The sequence below is a fragment of the Impatiens glandulifera genome, chromosome 1, assembly GCF_907164915.1.
Source record: "Impatiens glandulifera chromosome 1, dImpGla2.1, whole genome shotgun sequence".
Lineage (NCBI taxonomy): Eukaryota > Viridiplantae > Streptophyta > Magnoliopsida > Ericales > Balsaminaceae > Impatiens > Impatiens glandulifera.
This window is the reverse complement of record NC_061862.1, coordinates 10,184,311-10,204,635: the sequence shown is the minus strand read 5'-3', so window position 1 is coordinate 10,204,635 and position 20,325 is coordinate 10,184,311. Positions and strand designations below refer to the sequence as shown.

General features: G+C 22.6%; 3 protein-coding genes across 3 annotated transcripts; all 3 read right to left on the bottom strand.

Moving 5' to 3' along the window:
• Nucleotides 1–5,647: 5,647 nt before the first annotated feature.
• Nucleotides 5,648–6,016, bottom strand: LOC124944477 (cysteine proteinase inhibitor 1-like). Its single transcript, XM_047484773.1, has one exon. The coding sequence runs from the start codon at nucleotides 6,014–6,016 to the stop codon at nucleotides 5,648–5,650; it is 369 nt and encodes a 122-aa protein (XP_047340729.1).
• A 5,737-nt stretch (nucleotides 6,017–11,753) lies between these two features.
• LOC124944391 (cysteine proteinase inhibitor 1-like) lies at nucleotides 11,754–12,122 on the bottom strand. Its single transcript, XM_047484672.1, has one exon. It carries the CDS (start codon nucleotides 12,120–12,122, stop codon nucleotides 11,754–11,756), a length of 369 nt encoding a protein of 122 aa, XP_047340628.1.
• Nucleotides 12,123–17,888: 5,766 nt separating this feature from the next.
• Nucleotides 17,889–18,257, bottom strand: LOC124944237 (cysteine proteinase inhibitor 1-like). The gene has a single exon (XM_047484621.1). The coding sequence runs from the start codon at nucleotides 18,255–18,257 to the stop codon at nucleotides 17,889–17,891; it is 369 nt and encodes a 122-aa protein (XP_047340577.1).
• Between the last annotated feature and the right edge of the window lie 2,068 nt (nucleotides 18,258–20,325).

Genomic DNA, 20,325 nt, shown 5'->3' with positions numbered 1-20,325 from the left:
TTTATGAAATTCAACTTTGTAACCCACATCACACATTTGACTTATACTTAATAGATTAAAACGCAGTTCTTCTACCAGTAATACATTATTTATGGATAGGTTACCATGGACAATCTTACCCTTGCCCACGGTTTTACCTTTCGAGTTGTCACCGAAAGTTATGATTGCTCCGGTTTCATACTTGATGTCGGTTAGTAGCTCATTGTTGCCGGTCATATGTCTTGAACATCCGCTGTCCAGATACCATTCCGAGTTCTTTAGCCGGTTGCTTCTCCTAACCTCTTCGTCGTTTGCCATGAAATAGGTTACCCTTTCCTCATTGTCTTCGTTGTCGGAGTACGCCCACTCGCTTCCACCGTCAGATACGATGAGTGCTTTCTGAATCTCCTTCCCTTCGTCGGCATGCTGGTCATTGTTTCTCTGATAGTCGTTCCGTTGGTTATCATTTCTTCGGTAGTTGTTCCCTTGGTAGTTGTTACCCTAGTACCGGTTGCTTTGATAGTTGTTGCCTTGATAATTACCTTCCGGTTTTCTGTCGTCTCTCCTTGGTTTTCTACATTCTGACCTGAAATGTCCGAAACCGTCACAGTTATAACATCTTTTATTTGATTTATCTACATAATTATAATTAAAGTTGTTGTTAGATGGTGGCTGGCTCTTCTTCATGAATCTCCCAAATTTCTGAGCTAACATCGCCATCACATCTTCACTGATCTGATCAGCGTTTTTGACTGGAGCCGGAACGGTTGATACTTGGACCGCCGGTTCCACCGATGTAACCAAAGCTCTGGTTGCGGTTGACGTGGATGCTTCATCTTCGATCCGAGACTTAATCTCGAACTCGTAGGCTTTTAGATCCTCAAACACATCATGCAACTTCTTTGCCCGAGGGTGCTTAATTTCCTCATCACCATGGTCTTGATATCCCATGTGCTCGACAGTGATCTTAAGGCTTTGATTATTACTTCTCGGTTGTCATACTTCTTTCCGAGTGTTTGAAGCTCGTTGACCACACTAGTGAACCGGTTACTGAATTCTTTCATGTTTTCCCCCGGTTTCATCCTGATGTTTTTATATTTCTGTGTAGCCACCAAGATTTTGTTCTCTTTTGTTCTTTCGTTTCCCTCATGGATCTGAATGATCGTTTCCCAGGCTTCCTTTGCATTATCGCAGTCTGAGATCTTGTTCAAAGTGTTATCATCTATAGCCTTATAGATGTGCCTCATGCAATGGTTGTCCAGGTTACTCCGTCTTCGATCTTCATTTGTCTATTGGTCTAACTCCTTGTTGATCTTGATCGGTCCTTCTTTCAGGACTCGGCTCATTTCATCATCTAACGTGATCAGATGTAGATACATCTGTTTCTTCCAACTACTAAACGCTTCACTGTTTAGCATTGGCGGCTTGTCGCTGTGGGTCATGCTTCCCATCTTCTTCGGTTGCTTAAGTGCTAAGAACCTCGCTCTGATACCACTTGTTAGGATCGGGGACGCCCTTGGAGGACCGGGTGTTTCCGGTTTCAGGAAGGGTGACCACTTACACAACACACAACACACTTTGTTGATAATCCGGTTAGAGACTATAACCGTTCTCAACACTTCGCAAACTGTCACAGACTCTTGAACCGGGTTCAAGGGCGGAAATGTCTGTTTCAGTCTGAAGAAACGTATGCGACTTAGATGATGTTTAGGAGGAGTCGGTTTTAGAAATATGAGTGGACCGGTTTTTGATATAAGGAGTAATATTGTTTTGGTTTGTGGTTAGGTTAGGTGAGTAAACAATAAGTAAAGGAAACAACACGAGACAAGATTTTTTATGGATGTTCGGAGCAAAATCTCCTACGTCACCCCTTCTTCTCAGGTTATAAGAAAGATCTCCACTAACTTTCAAAGTTACAATACTTACAATGCCGGTCGAGCCCAACTCACTACTCGCCGGTTACACCAACTCACTCTTGATGTAATACAATAACACAACACAAATACACACATAAAGCTTCCGGTTTATGACACATCGGTTTTGAATCGTTCGTAAGATTTCTTTATCTCTCTAGGATTTTCGTAAATTGTTTTGCTTGATCGTTCGTTGTGTTCTCTATCGTAATGAAATCGCTTCGTCTTCCTTTTATAGCAAGGACGATCCCAACGGTCACATTCTTCTCTCACCGTGGGATTGGTTGATCCAGTATCACGCCGGTGCGGGGAGGTTGCTTGCACGCTTCACCTTCCTCAACACTTGGCAAACATGCAGGAACTCCTCAGGAAAAGATGACGTTGCCTGTTTGCAGATTCGGACACGTGTTAGACATGCACCTTCCGGTTGTCAACATCGGATCAGTAAATCATCATTGCTTTCCTCGCATGCTTTCGATCGGATCTTATCTTCTTTTATCCCTTCGAGACACGTCTATTTCGTCATATTACGTCACTTCTGCAAATTGTAGTTTCCGGTTTGTTTCGTACATAATATAGTCCGGCTGGAATGTGAATTTTGTCTTTGCTAGCCGGTCTCTTGAGAGAATTAAAACCGGTTCCTCTGATCTTGACTTGATCACTTGGAATTAGATTTCTTTGAAGTGTTTCAACAGCCGGTTCATGAGGCTTCAGCCGGTTTATACGATTTCATCTGTTCCTGCACATAAAAGTTGACAATTGTTTAGTTTTTCTAGCCGATTCCAAAAATTATCTTTACTTAATTTTTCTTATCAATTTCTCCCTTTTTGATTATTTAGAATAAATATTCAAAACTTGTAATGTATGGCCGATTTGAAAATTAACTTTCTTAATTTTTCTTATCAAATAATATATATAATTTGGAAAAAAAATTTAATAAAATAAAATAAAAATTAATTAGAATAGATAAATTAATAATTACGGTATGAGAGATAATTATTAGTGTTAAAAAAGATATTAATTAGGAAAAATATATTATAAATATGAGATAGAAATGAATATGAAAGAGAAATTTGTTATTTTATTTTAAGTTTAATAAATCATTTAAACGTTATTATATATTATATATAGTATTATTATTATGTATATTATAAATATATATATATATATATAAATATATATATAATATTAATTATAATTTTATATAAAATTAATGAAAAAAATAATATATATAATTAGGAAAGAAAAGTTAATAAAATAAAATAAAAATTAATTAGAATAGATAAATTAATAATTATGGTATGAGAGATAAATTAGTAATTATGAATAGGTAATTATGATAAGAGAAATTGTTGTAAAATATAATAAGTCTATGTGAGCTGAGAGCTTGAATGCCACTCTATATTTTATTTATTAAGCCTCATTAGATATGGATTATAGATAAAAGTTTCTAAGAGAAAAAAAAGTTAATATAATGCGATAGTATAGCAGAGATGGCCTTGTGTTTGTGTTGTCCAAGCCTAATTAGAAATATTTTAGTTCTAATTTAAACAATTAATAAAAAAATTATTTTTTAGATTTGAGATTAAAATAAACATATATAATTAGAGGAGATATAATTATAATTTAATATATATATATATATATATTTATTCAATATAATATAAATTTTTTACAATTTATATTTTTAAATTTTATTAATTTTATTTATTCACACTTCCTACTATTATTTAATTTAAAAATAAATATATTATTAACGTAAAAAATATTTATATTTAAAAGTTAATAGATGAGAGAAATAATTAATTTGATTAAAAAATTAATAATTTTTTATTTTATTTTTATTTCTCTTATAAATATTTATCAAATATATTATATATTTTTTATTTGATTTATATTTCCTGTAATGACTTTCAAAATATATAAATAAATAGAAGATAAAAATCATTAATAAAGACAAGAGAGTAAATTAATTAATAGATACAAGAGAGACCTCTTTCCATTTTTTTTTGTTAAATCAATCTTCTATTTCAGAAGAAAGGGGACACATGTTGTACTTGATCAAAACACTACAATGATTTAGCCCGCCATTTTCTGAATAATTAAAATGTTAATTTTACTTTATACTATTTTAATATTTTAAGTATTATAAAATTACATTTTTAAAATTATTATAAAATTATATTTTTAAAAATAATAAAACATGTTAATATAATTAATAGAAAAAGATATTAATTTATTTAAAATATTAATTTATTAATTAAATATATAACTAATATTCCTATATTATAAAAAAATTTGAAAATTTAAACCCTTAAAATGTGTTAATATAATTAATAAAAAAATATATTAATTTATTTAAAATATATATTTATTAATTAAATATATATAACTAATATTAAATAAATTAAAATATAAAATATTTTTTATAATTTAAAATATATTATAATATTAAAAACATTACAATAATAAATTTGTGAATTTAAACCCTTTAAAAACGTGTTAATATAATTAATAAAAAATATATTAATTTATTTAAAATTTATATTTATTAATTAAATATATATAACTAATATTAAATAAATTAAAATATAAAATACTTTTATAATTTAAAATATATAATAATATTAAACAATTTGAGAATATATAACTAATTTTCCTATATTATAGAAAAATTTGAGAATATATAACTAATATTTCTATATTATAATAAAATATAAAATATTTTTATAATTTAAAATATATTATAATATTAAAAAATTTGAGAATATATAATTAATATTTCTATATTACAATAAAATATAAAATATTTTTATAATTTAAAATATATTATAATATTAAAAACATTTTTATAATTAAATATATAACTAATATTTCTATATTAAATTTGAGAAGTTGAGTTCCTTAAAAAAAAAAGATAAATAGGAGAAATATATTAATTTATTTAAAATATATATTTATTAATTAAATATATAACTAATATTTCTATATTATAGAGTATATTATATTATATAATAATTAAAAGGTCAAAGTTGGGCATGTACAAACATTGGCACAAACAGTGGCGCTGCCTTATTTTGTTTTTATATACAACGCATAAAATAAAAAAACAATGACATGCATTTTTACACGCTATATTCGATGATGCGCGGGCACAGATTATGTGCTGCATATGCTCTTAGAATTTTTAATATTATATTTAATTAGTCAGTCATAATTACTTTTTCAACTTCAATTATAATTATTGGCTACCCTAGCAATGGGTGGGCTTTCATGAGTAATTTTTGGATTAATATTATTAATATGTTAAAGTGGGAATAAATTTATATAACTAGTTTAATTAGTTATAAATAGTGTAGGTAGGTTTGTATAAGTGAATTTTTTTGCCTTCGATAGGGTAATTAAAAGTCTAAAGAAATCTATTTAATAGGTCAAATATATTTGATTTGATTCTTACTTAAAAAAAAATACTCTAAATTAAAATGTGATTAATGTTTTTATATTTACATGTTTAATTAGTTAAGGGTTCTTCTTAGTGTATCTTATTTTGTATGGTTAAATCTCTTTTGATGCAATTTATAATATATATAATGAGATATTGTTTGGAACTATGAATATAGTTAGCTAGATATTACTATCAAGTAGTAATTTAATTAATTCTTTGTATAAATATTTATAAATAACAAAAATAGACAGTTTTTTAAAAATTATTTTAGTTTTATTATTGAATTGATTTGTCTTAAATTAACTGACTACTACAATTTGGTAAAATAACTTAGTTTACGTAATTGAAACTCTCCTTCCTCTGAAACAAGGACCTTATAATTACTAACGGCACCTCCATCTTTGGCTGCGATCACAAGGCGATATTCGGTAACGGTAACGGCACCGTCAGTCACTTCAATGTCTCCTTTCACCACATTAACGAACTTAAGATTTGTCTTGGCTTCAGTGTTGTGCTCTGATACCGCGAACTTTCCAATCACCACAAATTTCGGTTTATTGGGGTTACTAATTGGCGACCATCCAACACGGCTAGTCGAATCAACCGTGAAATAAAATAGAGAGAACATTAATACAATGAGAATGAATTGTTTAGAATGATGATGAATTTGGGAAGCCATCTTTCGCTAGGTTTTGTTATAGATGCTTTGTTTGTGGTTGGATCACCTTCCTATTTATATAAGTGTACTACCCATGTTTGGTTTAAAGATTTGAGCAATTTGAAAAAAGATAGTGAACATTAATTATTATAGGCAAGAAAAACTAATTATTATTCAAATATTAATAAAAGTGAATTATGTAAATACATGATAAAAATATTCTTATTAATTATCTTTTAATATATTAAAAATTACAAATAATGATAAAAATATTATTATTAATTGTCCTTTAAGATCTTACAAAATTAAAGATAAATGATAAAAAAATCTTATTATATATATATATTTAATATATGGTAAAAGATAAAATTATTCTTATCAATTATCCTTTAATATTTAAAAGTAATGAACTTTTTATATATATATATATATATATATATATATATATATATATATATATATATATATAAAAGGTAAATGATAAAAATATTCTTTATCATTTAATAATTAAAGTAATGAACTTTTATATATATATATATATAATATATTGTAAATTACATGTGAAGTCTTTGACTTTTAGTTTTTAAATTAATTTTTAAAATAAATCTTCCATTCAAATTTTAGAAATGTAACCAGTCACTCTTCAATCAAAATTTAGGTTCAACATAGTTTAATTTATTTTTATATATTATCTTTATTCTTATTATATATATATATATATTATTATTATTATATATATATATCTTTTATCATTATTTTTTATACTTATATAATTATTAAATCTCTTTAATATATAGATAATATATATATATATTATTTATTTTATCTATATATATATCTCTATATTTATGAAACAAAATTTAAAAATAATTTATATATATTATCTTTATTCATTAATTTATATATATTTTAAATTGAATGACATTTTAACCATAAGTTCAACTTTTTAACTAACTAATATATATATATATATAATGATGCTTAATTTTTAAAGTTTCCGGATTATGGGGTCGAAAGTTTGTGATTAATTTGGATATATATGTGAGAGTAAATGGATATTTGGGTTGTCAACTTTTTAACTAACTAATATATATATATATATATATTTATATATAATGATGCTTAATTTTTAAAGTGTCCGGATTACCGGGTCGAGAGTTGTGGTTAATTTGGATATATATGTGAGAATAAATGGATACTTGGGTTGGGTTGTGGGTTGACCCGCCCATAAACTTAAAACAGTTAAAAATAATATTAATAATGTTATATATAGGTATGGTTCAAACTTGCAACATAACAAAACAACTACACCTCTTTAACCAACTAAGCTAATAACACTTTTATTTTAGATTCAACACCAAATTTGATGAATATGAGACATTTTTACAATATAAGTTCAACTTTATAACTAACTAATATATATATATATATATATATATATATATATATATATATATATATATATATATATATATAAATGCTTAATTTTTAAAGTGTCCGGATTGCCGGGTCGAGAGTCGTGGTTCATAATTATTAAAAAATATGAATCAAACATTTGATTAACAAAGTAAAAATGTAAAGTCACGAGATGAGAGATTCATTCGGAAAAAATATGTGATGAAACATGTGAGAAAATAAGTTATTTTATCGAAGTGAATAAAATGTGGAATAGAGCGTTATATTTTTTATTTTAATAATTTAAACATTGAATAAATATTATTATAATTTTTTAATGTATTTTGTTTTTATTCTTATACCCGTGCATCGCACGGAAATTTTTCTTTTAATTACGAATCCTCATATTCATTCGCTTCCCATTTTTTCTTCAAATCAAGATCGAATATTTTCCTTTGGATCTCTCTTCCGTTGTCGACGCCCACCTCCCATTCTCGTGTTAACTATACCTAAGGAGAAATGAGAGTTGATTGAAGAGAGACCTAAACCTAAGGAGAAAAGAGAGACGATTGTACCGCGAGAATTTGATAAGAAATTCATATAAAATGTGTAAAAATTTGGTAGATGTCACCCTAAATTTTTAGTTTTAAACATCATTATATATATTATCTCTGTTCGAGCAATTTGTACATATATTAACATTACTGTTGACCTTCCCCATCAATCACAAATTCACACACGCATTAATGTAAGGACTCGAATATTTTCCTCTGGGTCTCTCTTCCGTTGTCGACGCCCACCTCCTATTCTCGTGTTAACTATACCTAATGAGAAATGAGAGTTGATTGAAGAAAGACCTAGACCTAAGGAGAAAAGAAAGACGATTGTACTGCGAGAATTTGATGAGAAATTCATATAAAATGTGTAAAAATTTGGTAGATGTCACCCTAAATTTTTAGTTTTAAACATCATTAATGCAAGGACTCGCATACGTCATCTTACCCTTACTCACTCATACCCACATGCATAACATATTTGTAAAGTATTTACGTAGGGATTAACACATGTCATTTACATCAACCACAAATTCACCCACTCATACCCACATGCACAATCACATATTTATAAATTTGCATCAATTGAGACTCGAACTCTAGTCTCCAATATGAAATGTGAACACTTTAACTAGTAGACCACTTGCGTTTTTTGAATTTTATTTAAAATTTTATGTATGTATAAATATTTAATTAATAGATAAAATATATAATGAATAAAAGAAAATTAATTAAATTAATCATATAAATAATAAATATGCATAGAAGGATAATATTAAAAAAATGTATTTATATAAAATTAATGATAAAATATTATATATATAGATTTTAATAGAGAGAAACCTTAATATTAATTTTTAAACAAATTAAAATATTTATAATTTTTATTTTATTAAAAATATATAAAATTATGTGTAAGAAAATATAATATATATATATATATATATGAGGAAAAAGAAAATAAAAAATAAATTAATTATTAGTGTTACAAAACAAAATTAATTAGGAAAGATATATTATAAATATGAGAGAGAAATGAATATAAAAGAGAAATTTGTAATTTTATTTTAAGTTTAATAAATCACTTAAACGTTATTATATATTATATATAGTATTATTATGTATATTATAAATAAATAAATAAATATATATAAATAAATAAATAATATTAAATATAAGTTTATATAAAATTAATGATAAAAAATAATATATATAATTAGGAAAGATATATTATAAATATGAGAGATAAATGAATATGAAAGAGAAATTTGTAATTTTATTTTAAGTTTAATAAATTTATTAAACGTTATTATATATTATATATAGTATTATTATGTATATTATAAATATATATATAAATAAATAATATTAATTTATATAAAATTAATGAAAAAAAATAATATATATAATTAGGAAAGAAAAATTAATAAAATAAAATAAAAATTAATTAAAATAGATAAATTAATAATTATGGTATGAGAGATAAATTAGTAATTATGAATAGGTAATTATGATAAGAGAAATTGTTGTAAAATATAATAAGTCTATGTGCTTATAGCGTGAATGTCACCCTATATTTTATTTATTAAGCATCATTAGATAGATTATAGATAAAAGTTAATAATAGAAAAAAGTTAATATAATGCGATAAAAAAGATGGCCTTGTGTTTGTGTTGTCACAGCCTAATTAGAAACATTTTAGTTCTAATTTAAACAATTAATAAAAAATTATTTTTTAGATTTGAGATTAAAATACACATATATAATTAGAGGAGATATAATTATAATTTAATATATATATATATATATTTATTCAATATAATATATATTTTTTATAATTTATATTTTTATATTTTATTAATTTATTTATTCACACTTCCTACTATTATTTAATTTAAAAATAAATAAATTATTAACGCAAAAATATTTATATTTAAAAGTTAATAGACAAGAGAAATAATTAATTTGATTAAAAAATTAATAATTTTTTATTTAATTTTTATTTCTCTTATGAATATTTATCAAATATATTATATATTTTTTATTTAATTTATATTTCCTGTAATGACTTTCAAAATATATAAATAAATAGAAAAATAAAATCATTAATAAAGATAAGAGAATAAATAAATTAATAGATACAAGAAAGACCTCTGCCCATTTTTTTTTCAAATCAATCTTATGAATAATTAAAATGTTAATTTTACTTTATACTATTTTAATATTTTAAGTATTATAAAATTACATTTGAAAAACTATTATAAAATTATATTTTTAAAAATAATAAAACATGTTAATATAATTAATAGAAAAAGATATTAATTTATTTAAAATATATATTTATTAATTAAATATATAACTAATATTCCTATATTATAAAAAAATTTGAAAATTTAAACCCTTAAAATGTGTTAATATAATTAATAAAAAAATATATTAATTTATTTAAAATATATATTTAATTAATAAATATATATAACTAATATTAAATAAATTAAAATATAAAATATTTTTATAATTTAAAATATATTATAATATTAAAAACATTACAATAATAAATTTGTGAATTTAAACCCTTTAAAAACGTGTTAATATAATTAATAAAAAATATATTAATTTATTTAAAATTTATATTTATTAATTAAATATATATAACTAATATTAAATAAATTAAAATATAAAATACTTTTATAATTTAAAATATATAATAATATTAAACAATTTGAGAATATATAACTAATTTTCCTATATTATAAAAAAATTTGAGAATATATAACTAATATTTCTATATTATAATAAAATATAAAATATTTTTATAATTTAAAATATATTATAATATTAAAAAATTTGAGAATATATAATTAATATTTCTATATTACAATAAAATATAAAATATTTTTATAATTTAAAATATATTATAATATTAAAAACATTTTTATAATTAAATATATAACCAATATTCCTATATTAAATTTGAGAAGTTGAGTTCTTTAAAAAAATAAGAAAAATAGGAAAAATATATTAATTTATTTAAATATATATTTATTAATTAAATATATAACTAATATTTCTATATTATAGAGTATATTATATTATATAATAATTAAAAGGTCAAAGTTGGGCATGTACGAACAGTGGCGCTGCCTCATTTTGTTTTTATATACAACGCATAAAATTAAAAAAAACAATGACATGCATTTTTACACGCTATATTCGATGCGGGCACAGATTATGTGCTGCATATGCTCTTAGAATTTTTAATATTATATTTAATTAACCAGTCATAATTACTTTTTCAACTTCAATTATAATTAGGGTGGGCTTTCATGAGTAACTTTTGGATTAATATTATTAATATGTTAAAGTGGGAATAAATTTATATAACTAGTTTAATTAGTTATAAATAGTGTAGGTAGGTTTGTATAAGTGAATTTTTTTTGCCTTCGATAGGGTAATTAAAAGTCTAAAGAAATCTATTTAATAGGTCAAATATATTTGATTTGATTCTTACTTAAAAAAAATACTCTAAATTAAAATGTGATTAATGTTTTTATATTTACATATTTAATTAGTTAAGGGTTCTTCTTAGTGTATCTTATTTTGTATGGTTAAATCTCTTTTGATGCAATTTATAATATTTATAATGAGATATTGTTTGGAACTATGAATATAGTTAGCTAGATATTACTATCAAGTAGTAATTTAATTAATTCTTTGTATAAATATTTATAAATAACAAAAATAGACAGTTTTTTTAAAAATTATTTTAGTTTTATTATTGAATTGATTTGTCTTAAATTAACTGACTACTACAATTTGGTAAAATAACTTAGTTTACGTAATTGAAACTCTCCTTCCTCTGAAACAAGGACCTTATAATTACTAACGGCACCTCCATCTTTGGCTGCGATCACAAGGCGATATTCGGTAACGGTAACGGCACCGTCAGTCACTTCAATGTCTCCTTTCACCACATTAACGAACGTAAGATTTGTCTTGGCTTCAGTGTTGTGCTCTGATACCGCGAACTTTCCAATCACCACAAATTTCGGTTTATTGGGGTTACTGATTGGCGACCATCCAACACGGCTAGTCGAATCAACCGTGAAATAAAATAGAGAGAACATTAATACAATGAGAATGAATTGTTTAGAATGATGATGAATTTGGGAAGCCATCTTTCGCTAGGTTTTGTTATAGATGCTTTGTTTGTGGTTGGATCACCTTCCTATTTATATAAGTGTACTACCCATGTTTGGTTTAAAGATTTGAGCAATTTGAAAAAAGATAGTGAACATTAATTATTATAGGCAAGAAAAACTAATTATTATTCAAATATTAATAAAAGTGAATTATGTAAATACATGATAAAAATATTCTTATTAATTATCTTTTAATATATTAAAAATTACAAATAATAATAAAAATATTATTATTAATTGTCCTTTAAGATCTTACAAAATTAAAGATAAATGATAAAAAAATCTTATTATATATATATTTAATATATGGTAAATGATAAAATTATTCTTATCAATTATCCTTTAATATTTAAAAGTAATGAACTTTTATATATATATATATATATATAAAAGGTAAATGATAAAAATATTCTTTATCATTTAATAATTAAAGTAATGAACTTTTATATATATATATATATATATATATATATATATATATATATATATATATATATATATATATATATATATATATATAATATATTGTAAATTACATGTGAAGTCTTTGACTTTTAGTTTTTAAATTAATTTTTAAAATAAATCTTCCATTCAAATTTTAGAAATGTAACCAGTCACTTTACGATCAAAATTTAGGTTCAACATAGTTTAATTTATTTTTATATATTATCTTTATTCTTATTATATATATATATATAATTATTAAATCGCTTATATATATATATATATTATTATTATTATATATATATCTTTTATCATTATTTTTTATACTTATATAATTATTAAATCTCTTTAATATATAGATAATATATATATATTATTTATTTTATCTATATATATATCTTTATATTTATGAAACAAAATTTAAAAATAATTTATATATATTATCTTTATTCATTAATTTATATATATTTTAAATTGAATGACATTTTAACCATAAGTTCAACTTTTTAACTAACTAATTAATATATATATATATATATAATGATGCTTAATTTTTAAAGTGTCCGGATTGTGGGGTCGAGAGTTTGTGATTAATTTGGATATATATGTGAGAGTAAATAGATATTTGGGTTGTCAACTTTTTAACTAACTAATATATATATATATATATATTTATATATAATGATGCTTAATTTTTAAAGTGTCCGGATTACCGGGTCGAGAGTTGTGGTTAATTTGGATATATATGTGAGAATAAATGGATACTTGGGTTGGGTTGTGGGTTGACCCGCCCATAAACTTAAAACAGTTAAAAATAATATTAATAATGTTATATATAGGTATGGTTCAAACTTGCAACATAACAAAACAACTACACCTCTTTAACCAACTAAGCTAATAACACTTTTATTTTAGATTCAACACCAAATTTGATGAATATGAGACATTTTTACAATATAAGTTCAACTTTATAACTAACTAATATATATATAAATAAAAATGCTTAATTTTTATAGTGTCCGGATTGCCGGGTCGAGAGTCGTGGTTCATAATTATTAAAAAATATGAATCAAACATTTGATTAACAAAGTAAAAATGTAAAGTCACGAGATGAGAGATTCATTCGGAAAAAATATGTGATGAAACATGTGAGAAAATAAGTTATTTTATCGAAGTGAATAAAATGTGGAATAGAGCGTTATATTTTTTATTTTAATAATTTAAACATTGAATAAATATTATTATAATTTTTTAATGTATTTTGTTTTTATTCTTATACCCGTGCATCGCACGGAAAATTTTCTTTTAATTACGAATCCTCATATTCATTCGCTTCCCATTTTTTCTTCAAATCAAGATCGAATATTTTCCTTTGGATCTCTCTTCCGTTGTCGACGCCCACCTCCTATTCTCGTGTTAACTATACCTAAGGAGAAATGAGAGTTGATTGAAGAGAGACCTAAACCTAAGGAGAAAAGAGAGACGATTGTACCGCGAGAATTTGATAAGAAATTCATATAAAATGTGTAAAAATTTGGTAGATGTCACCCTAAATTTTTAGTTTTAAACATCATTATATATATTATCTCTGTTCGAGCAATTTGTACATATATTAACATTACTGTTGACCTTCCCCATCAATCACAAATTCACACACGCATTAATGTAAGGACTCGAATATTTTCCTCTGGGTCTCTCTTCCGTTGTCGACGCCCACCTCCTATTCTCGTGTTAACTATACCTAATGAGAAATGAGAGTTGATTGAAGAAAGACCTAGACCTAAGGAGAAAAGAAAGACGATTGTACTGCGAGAATTTGATGAGAAATTCATATAAAATGTGTAAAAATTTGGTAGATGTCACCCTAAATTTTTAGTTTTAAACATCATTAATGCAAGGACTCGCATACGTCATCTTACCCTTACTCACTCATACCCACATGCATAACATATTTGTAAAGCATTTACGTAGGGATTAACACATGTCATCTACATCAACCACAAATTCACCCACTCATACCCACATGCACAATCACATATTTATAAATTCGCATCAATTGAGACTCGAACTCTAGTCTCCAATATGAAATGTGAACACTTTAACTAGTAGACCACTTGCGTTTTTTGAATTTTATTTAAAATTTTATGTATGTATAAATATTTAATTAATAGATAAAATATATAATGAATAAAAGAAAATTAATTAAATTAATCATATAAATAATAAATATGCATAGAAGGATAATATTAAAAAAATGTATTTATATAAAATTAATGATAAAATATTATATATATAGATTTTAATAGAGAGAAACCTTAATATTAATTTTTAAACAAATTAAAATATTTATAATTTTTATTTTATTAAAAATATATAAAATTATGTGTAAGAAAATATAATATATATATATATATATATGAGGAAAAAGAAAATAAAAAATAAATTAATTATTAGTGTTACAAAAACAAAATTAATTAGGAAAGATATATTATAAATATGAGAGAGAAATGAATATAAAAGAGAAATTTGTAATTTTATTTTAAGTTTAATAAATCACTTAAACGTTATTATATATTATATATAGTATTATTATGTATATTATAAATAAATAAATAAATATATATAAATAAATAAATAATATTAAATATAAGTTTATATAAAATTAATGATAAAAATAATATATATAATTAGGAAAGATATATTATAAATATGAGAGATAAATGAATATGAAAGAGAAATTTGTAATTTTATTTTAAGTTTAATAAATTTATTAAACGTTATTATATATTATATATTATATATAGTATTATTATGTATATTATAAATATATATATAAATAAATAATATTAATTATTAATTTATATAAAATTAATGAAAAAAAATAATATATATAATTAGGAAAGAAAAATTAATAAAATAAAATAAAAATTAATTAAAATAGATAAATTAATAATTATGGTATGAGAGATAAATTAGTAATTATGAATAGGTAATTATGATAAGAGAAATTGTTGTAAAATATAATAAGTCTATGTGCTTAGAGCGTGAATGTCACCCTATATTTTATTTATTAAGCATCATTAGATAGATTATAGATAAAAGTTACTAATAGAAAAAAGTTAATATAATGCGATAAAAAAGATGGCCTTGTGTTTGTGTTGTCACAGCCTAATTAGAAACATTTTAGTTCTAATTTAAACAATTAATAAAAAAATTATTTTTTAGATTTGAGATTAAAATACACATATATAATTAGAGGAGATATAATTATAATTTAATATATATATATATATATATTTATTTATTCAATATAATATATATTTTTTACAATTTATATTTTTATATTTTATTAATTTATTTATTCACACTTCCTACTATTATTTAATTTAAAAATAAATAAATTATTAACGTAAAAATATTTATATTTAAAAGTTAATAGACAAGAGAAATAATTAATTTGATTAAAAAATTAATAATTTTTTATTTAATTTTTATTTCTCTTATAAATATTTATCAAATATATTATATATTTTTTATTTAATTTATATTTCCTGTAATGACTTTCAAAATATATAAATAAATAGAAAATAAAAATCATTAATAAAGATAAGAGAATAAATAAATTAATAGATACAAGAAAGACCTCTGCCCATTTTTTTTCAAATCAATCTTATGAATAATTAAAATGTTAATTTTACTTTATACTATTTTAATATTTTAAGTATTATAAAATTACATTTTTAAAATTATTATAAAATTATATTTTTAAAAATAATAAAACATGTTAATATAATTAATAGAAAAAGATATTAATTTATTTAAAATATATATTTATTAATTAAATATATAACTAATATTCCTATATTATAAAAAAATTTGAAAATTTAAACCCTTAAAATGTGTTAATATAATTAATAAAAAAATATATTAATTTATTTAAAATATATATTTATTAATTAAATATATATAACTAATATTAAATAAATTAAAATATAAAATATTTTTATAATTTAAAATATATTATAATATTAAAAACATTACAATAATAAATTTGTGAATTTAAACCCTTTAAAAACGTGTTAATATAATTAATAAAAAATATATTAATTTATTTAAAATTTATATTTATTAATTAAATATATATAACTAATATTAAATAAATTAAAATATAAAATACTTTTATAATTTAAAATATATAATAATATTAAACAATTTGAGAATATATAACTAATTTTCCTATATTATAGAAAAATTTGAGAATATATAACTAATATTTCTATATTATAATAAAATATAAAATATTTTTATAATTTAAAATATATTATAATATTAAAAAATTTGAGAATATATAATTAATATTTCTATATTACAATAAAATATAAAATATTTTTATAATTTAAAATATATTATAATATTAAAAACATTTTTATAATTAAATATATAACTAATATTCCTATATTAAATTTGAGAAGTTGAGTTCCTTAAAAAAAATAAGAAAAATAGGGAAAATATATTAATTTATTTAAAATATATATTTATTAATTAAATATATAACTAATATTTCTATATTATAGAGTATATTATATTATATAATAATTAAAAGGTCAAAGTTGGGCATGTACGAACAGTGGCGCTGCCTCATTTTGTTTTTATATACAACGCATAAAATTAAAAAAAACAATGACATGCATTATTACACGCTATAGATGCGTGCACAGATTATGTGCTGCATATGCTCTTAGAATTTTTAATATTATATTTAATTAGCCAGTCATAATTACTTTTTCAACTTCAATTATAATTAGGGTGGGCTTTCATGAGTAACTTTTGGATTAATATTATTAATATGTTAAAGTGGGAATAAATTTATATAACTAGTTTAATTAGTTATAAATAGTGTAGGTAGGTTTGTATAAGTGAATTTTTTTGCCTTCGATAGGGTAATTAAAAGTCTAAAGAAATCTATTTAATAGGTCAAATATATTTGATTTGATTCTTACTTAAAAAAAATACTCTAAATTAAAATGTGATTAATGTTTTTATATTTACATGTTTAATTAGTTAAGGGTTCTTCTTAGTGTATCTTATTTTGTATGGTTAAATCTCTTTTGATGCAATTTATAATATATATAATGAGATATTGTTTGGAACTATGAATATAGTTAGCTAGATATTACTATCAAGTAGTAATTTAATTAATTCTTTGTATAAATATTTATAAATAACAAAAATAGACAGTTTTTTTAAAAATTATTTTAGTTTTATTATTGAATTGATTTGTCTTAAATTAACTGACTACTACAATTTGGTAAAATAACTTAGTTTACGTAATTGAAACTCTCCTTCCTCTGAAACAAGGACCTTATAATTACTAACGGCACCTCCATCTTTGGCTGCGATCACAAGGCGATATTCGGTAACGGTAACGGCACCGTCAGTCACTTCAATGTCTCCTTTCACCACATTAACGAACGTAAGATTTGTCTTGGCTTCAGTGTTGTGCTCTGATACCGCGAACTTTCCAATCACCACAAATTTCGGTTTATTGGGGTTACTGATTGGCGACCATCCAACACGGCTAGTCGAATCAACCGTGAAATAAAATAGAGAGAACATTAATACAATGAGAATGAATTGTTTAGAATGATGATGAATTTGGGAAGCCATCTTTCGCTAGGTTTTGTTATAGATGCTTTGTTTGTGGTTGGATCACCTTCCTATTTATATAAGTGTACTACCCATGTTTGGTTTAAAGATTTGAGCAATTTGAAAAAAGATAGTGAACATTAATTATTATAGGCAAGAAAAACTAATTATTATTCAAATATTAATAAAAGTGAATTATGTAAATACATGATAAAAATATTCTTATTAATTATCTTTTAATATATTAAAAATTACAAATAATAATAAAAACATTATTATTAATTGTCCTTTAAGATCTTACAAAATTAAAGATAAATGATAAAAAAAATTTATTATATATATATTTTATATATGGTAATGATAAAATTATTCTTATCAATTATCCTTAATATTTAAAAGTAATGAACTTTTATATATATATATATATAAAAGGTAAATGATAAAAATATTCTTTATCATTTAATAATTAAAGTAATGAACTTTTATATATATATATTATAATATATTGTAAATTACATGTGAAGTCTTTGACTTTTAGTTTTTAAATTAATTTTTAAAATAAATCTTCCATTCAAATTTTAGAAATGTAACTAGTCACTCTTCAATCAAAATTTAGGTTCAACATAGTTTAATTTATTTTTATATATTATCTTTATTCTTATTATATATATATATATAATTATTAAATCGCTTATATATATATATTATTATTATTATATATATATCTTTTATCATTATTTTTTATACTTATATAATTATTAAATCTCTTTAATATATAGATAATATATATATTATTTATTTTATCTATATATATATCTCTATATTTATGAAACAAAATTTAAAAATAATTTATATATATTATCTTTATTCATTAATTTATATATATTTTAAATTGAATGACATTTTAACCATAAGTTCAACTTTTTAACTAACTAATATATATATATATATATAATGATGCTTAATTTTTAAAGTGTCCGGATTGTAGGGTCGAGAGTTTGTGATTAATTTGGATATATATGTGAGAGTAAATAGATATTTGGGTTGTCAACTTTTTAACTAACTAATATATATATATATATATATATAATGATGCTTAATTTTTAAAGTGTCCGGATTACCGAGTCGAGAGTTGTGGTTAATTTGGATATATATGTGAGAATAAATGGATACTTGGGTTGGGTTGTGGGTTGACCCGCCCATAAACTTAAAACAGTTAAAAATAATATTAATAATGTTATATATAGGTATGGTTCAAACTTGCAACATAACAAAACAACTACACCTCTTTAACCAACTAAGCTAATAACACTTTTATTTTAGATTCAACACCAAATTTGATGAATATGAGACATTTTTACAATATAAGTTCAACTTTATAACTAACTAATATATATATATATATATATATATATATAAAAATGCTTAATTTTTAAAGTGTCCGGATTGCCGGGTCGAGAGTCGTCGTTCATAATTATTAAAAAATATGAATCAAACATTTGATTAACAAAGTAAAAATGTAAAGTCACGAGATGAGAGATTCATTCGAAAAAAATATGTGATGAAACATGTGAGAAAATAAGTTATTTTATCGAAGTGAATAAAATGTGGAATAGAGCGTTATATTTTTTATTTTAATAATTTAAACATTGAATAAATATTATTATAATTTTTTAATGTATTTTGTTTTTATTCTTATACCCGTGCATCGCACGGAAAATTTTCTTTTAATTACGAATCCTCATATTCATTCGCTTCCCATTTTTTCTTCAAATCAAGATCGAATATATTCCTTTGGATCTCTCTTCCGTTGTCGACGCCCACCTCCTATTCTCGTGTTAACTATACCTAAGGAGAAATGAGAGTTGATTGAAGGAGAGACCTAAACTTAAGGAGAAAAGAGAGACGATTGTACCGCGAGAATTTGATAAGAAATTCATATAAAATGTGTAAAAATTTGGTAGATGTCACCCTAAATTTTTAGTTTTAAACATCATTATATATATTATCTCTGTTCGAGCAATTTGTACATATATTAACATTACTGTTGACCTTCCCCATCAATCACAAATTCACACACGCATTAATG